Here is a 9,871-nt window from a genome sequence, read left to right as displayed (position 1 = left end):
CTGCTGTAAAATGCAAACCACCTGGATATCTATCTTCTAAACGTCTCTAGATGCGTGTAAACAACTGGAATGAAATCCCGGCAGCTGAGGAGCATGCAGCATTCTGCCATAGCTCAGACACAAACCCCACTCCATCCCTGCAGAGCAGCTGCCCTGCAGTTGTGAGTCCTTGGATTCGAATGAAAGCAAGAAACAACAACTCAAATCCTTACAGGGCAAGTTAGTTAATACCTTCACCAAGTTTTGAACTGGGCTACTTTATAAAATCAAAGCATGCAGTGATTTCTTGAATTGTAATTAAAAATTATACCATCAAAAATACTTTAGTGATGAGCCCTGGTCCCCTGGAGAACCACAGCAATCCCCTGAAGAGGGGTGAAGATTAGAAAACACATTTCACATGATGGCTTTTAATATAATTATTTGCATAACTGGATTAAAGTGCACCAACGTGCCTCTAAATCTTATTATTGTTTATTACTCTGGATATCAGAGAAAACAGTAATTACATTGAGCAGAGGTTCTTGGGGCTTGTTTCCGAGGTGAGGCTCAGCGAATGTGGTTGTGCCGTGGTCCCCACCAGCCTGAGGGACACACAGCCCTTCTGCTTGCGGCCAGAACTCCTTTGTGCACCATGCAGGGAAATCCTGGAAAAATGGCCTTACCAGACCACTGGGGTGGGTCAAGGAAGCTGCCGAGGAGAGAGAAGGAGCCTCAGGAACCCACGGCTGGAGAACACAGAGCATTTCAGGGTGTGCCTGCAAAACCTAGTCCTGAGAAGGGCCTGACGCAAGGGGCAGGCTCTGAGCTTTCTGCTGCAAATGCAAGTCCTGAAAGACTTAAGGTGTGTACAGGTTAAACCAGCACTTAAGCTAGGGTGCTTGCTATGCTGGGCACTCCTGAGGACTTCCTTGAGGTGACAGACCTCAGGGCTGCTGTAGCTGCTGCTCCAGGGGCTGCTGGTAGCAAGATGTCCCCAATGCACCCATCACTGTGAGAACAATATATGCACTGAACAGCCCTTCATTTCTGTCTCAAAGAAAAAAAAAAAAAATCCCTCTTGTTTTCTTCATTCAGCTCCCTGCAGCAGCCATCTGCAGTCACTAGCATTCAAGAGAACATTAATAAGCTAAACTGCGGTGCTGACAAATGAGGGTATAAACATGATGTGTAGGAGGGAAATGATCCCGAGTCCGCTCTGTTCACAAGGGTCTTGCCAGTTACTCCACTGGGCTTTGGATCACCCCGGATTACAGTGCTGTTTGTATTTAGTGCACAAAGTTGTAAACGTTATGAGCCATCTCAATGATAACTAGCCTTTACAAACTGACAAATCAACAGCTTGAAGTAACATAATTCCATAGGAGAAAAATCTCTAAAAATCGGGATTTTGCTGTTATTTAAGGCTGCTTTTCGCAGCATTGTTTCAGTGCTCTCTTGGTGTCCTGCTCTCTATTCTCTCTGAAAGAACTCAAACAGAAGCTGAAAAGCTTATAAAATTTGGTTAGTTTGTTTGGAAGAGTTTTTTGCCTCTTCAAAATCACCAGTTATTCCAGCAACTCGCTATATTGACCTCAAAGGAAAAACAATTGCCTAAAATTCAGCAAAAGCAAAACATCCTCTAATAAGTCATTCAAATCTTTAAATCAAGGTAAGCAAGGCAGATACACTTCATCTCAGAGTGAATGCAAGCAATACCCTCTTTAAAATCACTTTTCTTGATTTACCGGCTCTGTAATCAGCTTCTAATATCCAGTTCCTCATAAATAGCAACAGAAGAGCTTGAAATTCCAAGGAAATTTGCGAGAAGGGATTTCAAATATTTTTTCCAATGCTTTTCAGAGTGTGTGCATAGGCATCTGTGTATATTTTTTTTTTTTTTTTACCACATTGGCTTACTGAGTGCTGATGAGCAAAATGGTACAGTGTCATGGTAGGAGTACATTTACAAACTAGAGAAACCATCCTCTCTTTCCCCTCTTGACTATTTGTGTTACCTCACAGCCCATACGTTTCTGGCCGGACAGATACCTTTGCTGCCCATGGCCAAAACTGCCCCCGGATTGCACTGATTATCCAGCTGATCTCAGCTCACCATCCGTCAGTTCCTCATGCCACCCCAGATTCTGGCTGGGCAGGCTGGAAGAAACCTCTTCAGAAACAACGTCTACTTTCAGAACTCTTTCCCTTACACTTAACTGTTATCTCAGGTATTTTCAGTTCAAACAGAAGGAGGAAGAAAATAGAAACCATTAGGTTGATTATAGCTTCTAACCCCCTCATCCAATTGAAAGGCGAATGTCAAAGGGAATTGTTTCTTCCCAAAAAGGCTCCTTTAAAAGAGAGTGCTTGCCACTCCACTCTGTTTGACAGGTCTTTCTCTGAGTGGTCACGCAATGCTCACACACACAGCATGGCTCTGTCCCAAGAGGACTGCAGAAATATTGTTAGTCCTCCACCCTGGACTCTGTGGCTGGGCTCTGGGTAGATGTGCAGATTTAATTTTTAAACAATGCAAAACACTTTCTCACTGAGGTATTTAGGTCTCGTATCCATCCTTGCTTCTCCCTGTCCCCAAATTCCATATCTATACTGCCAGCAATATTCAGAAGACATAAGAAGGATTACTGTAGTTTACATAAGGGTATATTATTGTGTGAATATCTCATTGGCCTCTAACTCCTATCAAAGAGATAAAGACATTTTTGAGATGTGGAGTTTGCTCCTCCTTCTCCAGTAGGAGTGGAGGTGCTGAGGAAGCTACACATGGGACTTGTGTTGTTATAGCTGGACCCTGAGGACAAAGATCTGGAATTGGGACTAATTATTAGTGGAAAAGACTTACAGTGTTACCATACGAAGGAAGTGCCTTCCCACCAGCTCTTGTTTACAGCACCACACTGGCCATGATACAGTTTGTAGTGGGTCCAATTTTCTTCTTTCTCCAGGCAAACATTTTCTTCAGCTCCCCCCTAAAGCTGTCGTGGAGCCAGGCATAGAGGAAGGCATTGGTACAAGCAGACATCATCGCAAACCAGTGGCACAGCAGCTGGATGAAGTTGAAGTACTGCTTGTCAATCAAGCTGATGTCTATGTCCTTTATCATGTTGAAGATGTGCAGGGGCAGCCAACAGACTCCAAAAGCTGCCACCACTAAGACGAGCAAGCGAAAAGTCTTCCTCCTCCTTGCTCGGTCCCACTCAGCTTGACCCTGGGTGACGTTCCCTGGGACCACGCGGTTTTTCAGCTTGACTGAGATTCTTAGGTAGGACAGAGAGATGACAGCCAAAGGCAGCACGTAGGTGATGATGAGTGTGCTGTAGGCGTAAGCTAAGCGATCTCTTTTCATGTGGAACCAAAACTCCTCGCAGATGGAGAAGTCCAGTTCTGGGAACTCTGCGTGGTAAGTGTGGACCAAGGCTGGGGCAGCCAAGGTACAACTCAGCAGCCAAATACCAGCCAGGATATAAGCACAAATAGGGATCGTGAGCCTCCTGCGGAACGGGTACACCATGGCATAGTACCTGTCCACAGCTATGACAGTCAAGGTGAAGACGGACACAAAGACAGTGACGGGTTGCATCAGGAAAACAAAGTAGCACATGAACCTTCCGTACACCCATCCTCTGGGCTCGAAGGCGTAGGCAAGCGTCAGGGGTACACAGGTTGCACACATAAGCATGTCTGAGAAAGCCAAGTTGCCTACCAGAAAGTTGGTGACATTGTGCATCTTTTTTGTCTTGCAGATAACGTAAATGAGAAGGTAATTCCCAATGACACCAATAAAAACCACTAGCGAGTAGCAGGGGATGATGAGTGGCTTGAAGGACTGAACAAACTGGAGCCCTGAGAATAAATTGCTGGTGTTGCTGTGAATCGCAGAGAGGAAGCTTTGGGAGGTTAAATTGTCCGAATTCATCATTTCCCTCCTTTTGTCGTCTGCTGTCAGCTGAGTGAAGTAGTTACCACTGCACTCAATCAGTGTGGATAATGAATGGATTACTGGCTGTCCAGAGGTTACCACATGGATAGTAAACAAGCAGCCGTAAATGCAAAAGGTGAAGTTGTAATCCTCCAGAGGCAGCTTTCAGCAGTTCCTAAGAAAAATCAAACACAACCAATTTCCATTAAAGTCCTCCTGTATTTGCCATAAAATCTAGGTTTTGACAGCACGCCACTTAATAAACATTTAATGCAGTGAGTACTTACTGCTGTGGTTTTTTAATCCCATATGATTTTCCCGTGGATGCCAAGAAGTGCCCTAGATGTCTGCTTTCTGCAAATCCAGGAGCGTGTGTGCATGTCAGAGAGAGAGAGAATATAGGAGTGAGAAAGAGGGTGATGCGCATTTACAAGCTAAGTGGAGATCAGTGTTTTTAAACAGTCTTCACTACTAGGTCATGACAGATTTCTGTATAAGCTTTTATCCCTATTGGCTGTCCTGGGTATTACGTTGCTCTCTGCGTGCTTCTTTCTGATAGTAATTAGTTCTTGAATATCCTTTCAAAAATCCCCTTCTCCTTCCAGTGCATCTGTAATTGCCCCTGACAGCTAAAAATCAATTTACATTCATTAACACTAGCCTGCACAGTATCTAATCCAATATTCACTTTGCCACAGTCCTCAGAGTGTCCAAAAAAGCTACCTGTGAATTTGCTGCTACAATCTGTCTGTAAAATAGAATTTTAATAACATGCTGAAGCCAAAAAATGTTTATGCCACTAGAGGGACTCAGCTACGTACCTGGTGAACAGAGTTAGGATTAGAAATACGCATTTAGCACAAAGGATCTTATTTTATTTACATTTATTTTCTAATGGTGGTGCAATGTTTGCTCACCCATTGTATTTTCAGTGGGGTTTACACATCTTTAAAAGTAAACATATGTGAGCATTTCAAAGGAAATATTAGTATCCAAAAATCTTAGCTGTAAGGGTTTACCTATGGTGAACTACAGTAAACTATTTCTAATGTTGCAACAGCCCAAAAATATTTGGGGTATTTCTTCATTCCTGCAGTAGGTTTGTTAGCCTTTTGTGTAACAGACAAGTGCTAACCAGTCTGTGAAAAAGTCTGTACTTGTTTTGTTTGGTTCAGACATTAGAAAGCAAATAATCAGGACAGGTGCTTAGAGAACACACATTTAAGCAGAGGTCCCTGTCCTGCTGTTACCTATTGCTCTAATTCTCCCTTAACTCTCCTCTGTTCCAACCACTTCTGGGACCAGGATCTCAGCTGGTGAAAAAACAGTGAAGCCCCACTGCATCCATTTATACCAGCTAGGGAAACCAAAAACCCACAACTTCGGAACACATCAGAGCAGAGAACGTTGCCAGGCACTCAGAGGATTTAGACACAACTTCAATGGACCGTTTATCTCCTCACCTCTTAGACTACTCTAAGGAAACATTAACCCATTACTTTCTATGAGGCTATGGGCAAACCCACATCCTTCTTTTGATTTGATGTAATTTGACATAAAACAAAAGTTTAAGGAGATTTCTCTTGTGCCATAATCCTTTCCCTAATCTTAAACCAGAAGCTAATCTTATGTAGCCCTTGTTCAGACCACAGCCATTCTCCTCCAATTGCTTGTGATGGATGGGCATTTCAAATATAGTAATTGCAGACTCTCCTGCTGCATTTATGGTTAGATTATGCTATGGACCAGAATATGGCTATAATTCCAGCTCAAGGGGAGAACAAGCATGTCCTACGTTGCTCAGGAGTGCCACCCTTCACTTCATAGATATAGCAACCTACCCATGACCCATATAAAAAATGGGATGATATATCCCACTCCAGAGTTCAGTCTCACCTATCTGAGCTGGATGGGACCCAGAAGAATATAATACCTATATATTTCTACATACCCAGATCCAGAATAGGAGAGGGACCTGAGGGTGGAGGCTGCAAAGAGACAATAAAAAAAGGGATTTCCTACTGGTTTCACCACCCAGTGCAACCATGGTATTTGGTGATAAGCAACATGCTGCAAAAGTAATTCCTAAAACTCATAACTGTGATTGTTTCACTTAATGTGGGAGAAAAGTGTGGTCTGATTTAAGTCCTACAGAAGTAGGAATTCAGTAGGCTTTGGACGTGGTCTCTAGTATAAGCCAGAAAACAAAGAAAAATGAACAGGGAACATATGTAAATGGCCTTCATACTGCCCACATCTTACTAGAATTGCCAGGCTTATGTTGGGAAAGAAGCCTCACAATAATATCAGTGCACACAAAATAATTGAAAATCTCATTTTTAACTAAGTGATTTTTCTGTTTCATTCCCAAGAGCTGCAGAGTAAATCCAATAAATATCTTCATTGTATTCCTATGAGAAAAATGTTTACACTTTGCTATGTGAGAATAAAAATCAAACAAAATATCATCTAAAGTAGTCTTCAAGGTCACCATCTCATCCTCAGAGATTCTTTTATTTCAGTCTGTACCAAGTAATCTTCCTGCATTTTCTCTTACCTTTAAATGTACTTTTTTCACCTCTGAAACCAGTAACTGGTACACCTTCTGTTTGAAAGCTCCCACTCTATTTCTGTTAGTGATTTTCTGTTTGTTTTGGCTTCAGGCAGAAAATTTCTTCAGTTCAACTGTACTCTACAGCCAGGACCTGGAAAGACAATATTTAATAGTGGCTTGAGTAGAAAAAAAAACATTTCAGCATTTTACCCCAAAGAAATCCCCTTTCCTCCTTTCAAAATTGCAAATATTAATCTTGTTTCAAATTTTCTAGGCTAAGTGGAAAAGTCCTTCCTGAACTGAGTATAAGTCTATTTTGCACACAGAATTTTCTCATTAAAAGAGAAAAGGTCACAGAAACTGCATTACTGTTCTGTGAGAACTGTTTTGACATTCAAAATGTATAAGGGTGCCACACATAGGAATGCTGATTAGTGTCTAATTGACCCTGGTCTTACTTAAGCCAGGGGAAATTGTTATATCTAGAGCCAGACCAACACTTCACAGAAACATTTCACAACAGAGCTTTCCCCATCTCTTATGCAAACCTGTCCAATTCTGTGCAGACACTTTCAGTATGAACATTGTGAGCTGCTATGTGATGTACTGAAAGTGATAAAACTCTTAAAGTGCTAACACTTTTCCTTATGTGCCTGTCTAATCATCCCTGTAGTTCCTAACTAAAACAGCATGATCCAGGAATGAGATCTCATCCTAGCACCTATACCTGTAAAGCTCAACAGTACTTCTTAAGCTAGTAGACCCCCCTCTTCCATTATTTAGACTTTACAGACCAAGACATTTTCTTCTGTCATTAAAGTCTCACAGTTTCAGGTGTTTAGTTTTCTGTGTTCTTGTTTATTTGATATATGTCTTTTCCTATATAACACAACATCTTTTCCATCACAGAACTCCTTTAAAAAAGTCTTTCATATTCTTCCAAGAACGTCCTGTGCAGAGCGAATCAGATCAAGTAGTTCTTGCAGAGCCTACAATAAAAATAGACGCTTTGCCTATTTTGAGTGAAGTTGAGGTGGGTTTTTCTTTAGCAAATTCTTGTTTTGACCAGCCAGGAACAAGGTTGTGTATCGCACAACAATTTCAAGACAGGGCAACCTGTCCCTCCATTTCTCATTTAATCATATAAATACATCCTCTCTGCTTCTGCTGTGGACTGAGGCGTTACAGTCTCTAAACACCATGTTTACAACTAAGGGTTGTAGGGGTTTTCGTTAGCTTGGAGTTTTTTGCTTGTTGTTGTTGCTTTTCTCAAATTCAAGGTACCAAATTTGGATAAACTCAGGATTCAGCTTAGAATAATTCATTTAAACTGAAGGGGAGCTTAACAACTTGAATGAAGAGGAGGCTTGAATTTAAGTCAAGAGATGCTTGAAGTTGCACATTAAATATGGAGAAGGGGCTCTGCTCTTCCCTCTATGCTAAGAATTCTTAGTCTACTAAGCAAAATGAAATTAGAAAAGTGAGCCAGCTCCTTAGATGGCCAAGATCGTACACTAAAATAAAGATAACAGTGTAAAAACTGAGGAAAAATACAAGCAGGCTCCTGGAAATGAAGGTGCTTAGTCACAATTACCACAACAAGGTTAAAGCCAAATGTAGAAATTAATAAACTCGTACTGTCAGGAGCTAGCTAATCCCCACTGCCAGGTCCAGCAAGAACAGGCACATGGAATTTCTGGGTGAAAAGCAAACGGGCCACCTGTCCTTGAAAATGAGGAGAGAGAGGAAACACAATGAGAAAGTATGGCAGCAGCTTTACAGTAGGTTTTAGAGCAGATTTACAGACAGAGAGAGAGAGGGAGGAGATAGGACACCAAAGGAAGCTTTTGTAAAATTAACATTCTATCTATGTGCTATTAAACTGATTTTTTTTGACCCAGGGTACGTGATAATTCTTCTCAGTTAAGGTTTGCAAACCATATATGATGTGGTAGCATATGAGAAACCATCAGATGTACCAGAGGAAATTAAAATTACCCTGTTAAGCAGATGAAGAACAGCAATGTTTATGAGGAATTGGCCCAGAAGGCAGCAACTATTCATGTTCCTCAAGAACCTTGCTTGGGATCAACCAGCCTTCGTAGTAAGCACAAAAAGCAGGACCACACTGACCGAATTTGGTAGAACCACCAAGTTTGGAATCAGAGATGATATGGAAGATGACTGCACAATAATACAGAGAAACTTTGAAAACCTCAAGGAGAATGGGAGGAACTGTGATACCATTACAGAGGAAAAACTTGTCATAAAAGACAGGATCAAGGTTACCTGACAATAAGCATTTTCACTATGGCTTAGGATGGAGCAAATTCTGTTGCAGGTCTATACAAAGGAGCAGACAGTGCAGTGGAAGTGCAAGAAAAAGAAAATCTACTATTTTGTGACAGATTCTAGCATTAATTTGCCCCTACTTTGTTGCGATCTCTGGACGATTTTCTTGCTGTAAGTGTCTATTCACCAGAGCAGAATTGCTCTGTATTCATTAAAAACACTGGGGAGCATGGTAAACTCCAGGGCAGGTGAAGGTGTACTTAAGCTAAGAAAAAATACTAATGAAAGAACAAATTCACCATGGGCAAATTTAGGATGGAAAGTAGAACACTTCTAAGCAGGAGGGCAACAAGTTGCCCCTTGGAAGTGCTAGTTTTTTAAACAATCAAGGGATTGTGGGGGATAAAACACCTGCTTTTAACAGAAAGCTTGATCCATTTATCACATGTATGTGGTATGATTGCCTGCATGGTTCTTGGGCTTCAGGAGGTTCCTTTCCATCATACATCAACACAGATTTAGACTTTGGACTTTGCTCACTCCTACTTCAAAATAACTCCACATCATTTTCAACAGCTTTCCCATTGATAATGTTCAAAAGATAGAACTAAAATTTATATGGATTGATACCCACACACATGGGCACAGCTGAGACTAAGTCCTAAGACATTTCTAGTGTTCTTTGTGGGAAAGATTTGTGCACTAGTGCCTGTGCAAATCAACTAGAACAGCGCTTGAATATTTGCCACATGAACTCTCACCATTGCTGATCTTGGCACCTGCTCAGGGCAGCTGATCTACAAAGTAGGGAGAAAGGCAGGATCAGCAGAGCTACACTGTAAAAACATTTCAGCTCCAAGGCACTTCAGTCAGTGCAATCACTGATTCTTCTTTCTCTGTCCCTGCCTTCCTGCAAAATTGCTACCCAGAGACTCGATACGAGCAGGCTTCATTCCCCGCATCCCTACCCCCTCAAGGGTTCCTTTGCAAGCCAAACCCACACAGGAATTACTGACCAAGAAAGAAGTTGGCTGGGGTTTTTTTAAGTTAGGTTTTGGTATAGGGAGTTTTTTGGGTGGTGATGGATGGCACGTGGTTCTTTT

At 41.7% G+C, this 9,871-nt stretch overlaps 1 protein-coding gene across 1 annotated transcript; it reads right to left on the bottom strand.

Annotated features, from left to right (window-relative positions):
- Nucleotides 1-2,887: 2,887 nt before the first annotated feature.
- PRLHR (prolactin releasing hormone receptor) lies at nt 2,888-3,937 on the bottom strand. Its single transcript, XM_065639397.1, has one exon. It carries the CDS (start codon nt 3,920-3,922, stop codon nt 2,888-2,890), a length of 1,035 nt encoding a protein of 344 aa, XP_065495469.1. The 5' UTR covers nt 3,923-3,937.
- Nucleotides 3,938-9,871: the final 5,934 nt, after the last annotated feature.

The sequence above is a fragment of the Caloenas nicobarica genome, chromosome 7, assembly GCF_036013445.1.
Source record: "Caloenas nicobarica isolate bCalNic1 chromosome 7, bCalNic1.hap1, whole genome shotgun sequence".
In the NCBI taxonomy this organism is placed as follows: Eukaryota; Metazoa; Chordata; class Aves; order Columbiformes; family Columbidae; genus Caloenas; species Caloenas nicobarica.
The sequence above is the reverse complement of the archived record's forward strand: the minus strand, read 5'-3'. Positions and strand labels throughout refer to the sequence as shown.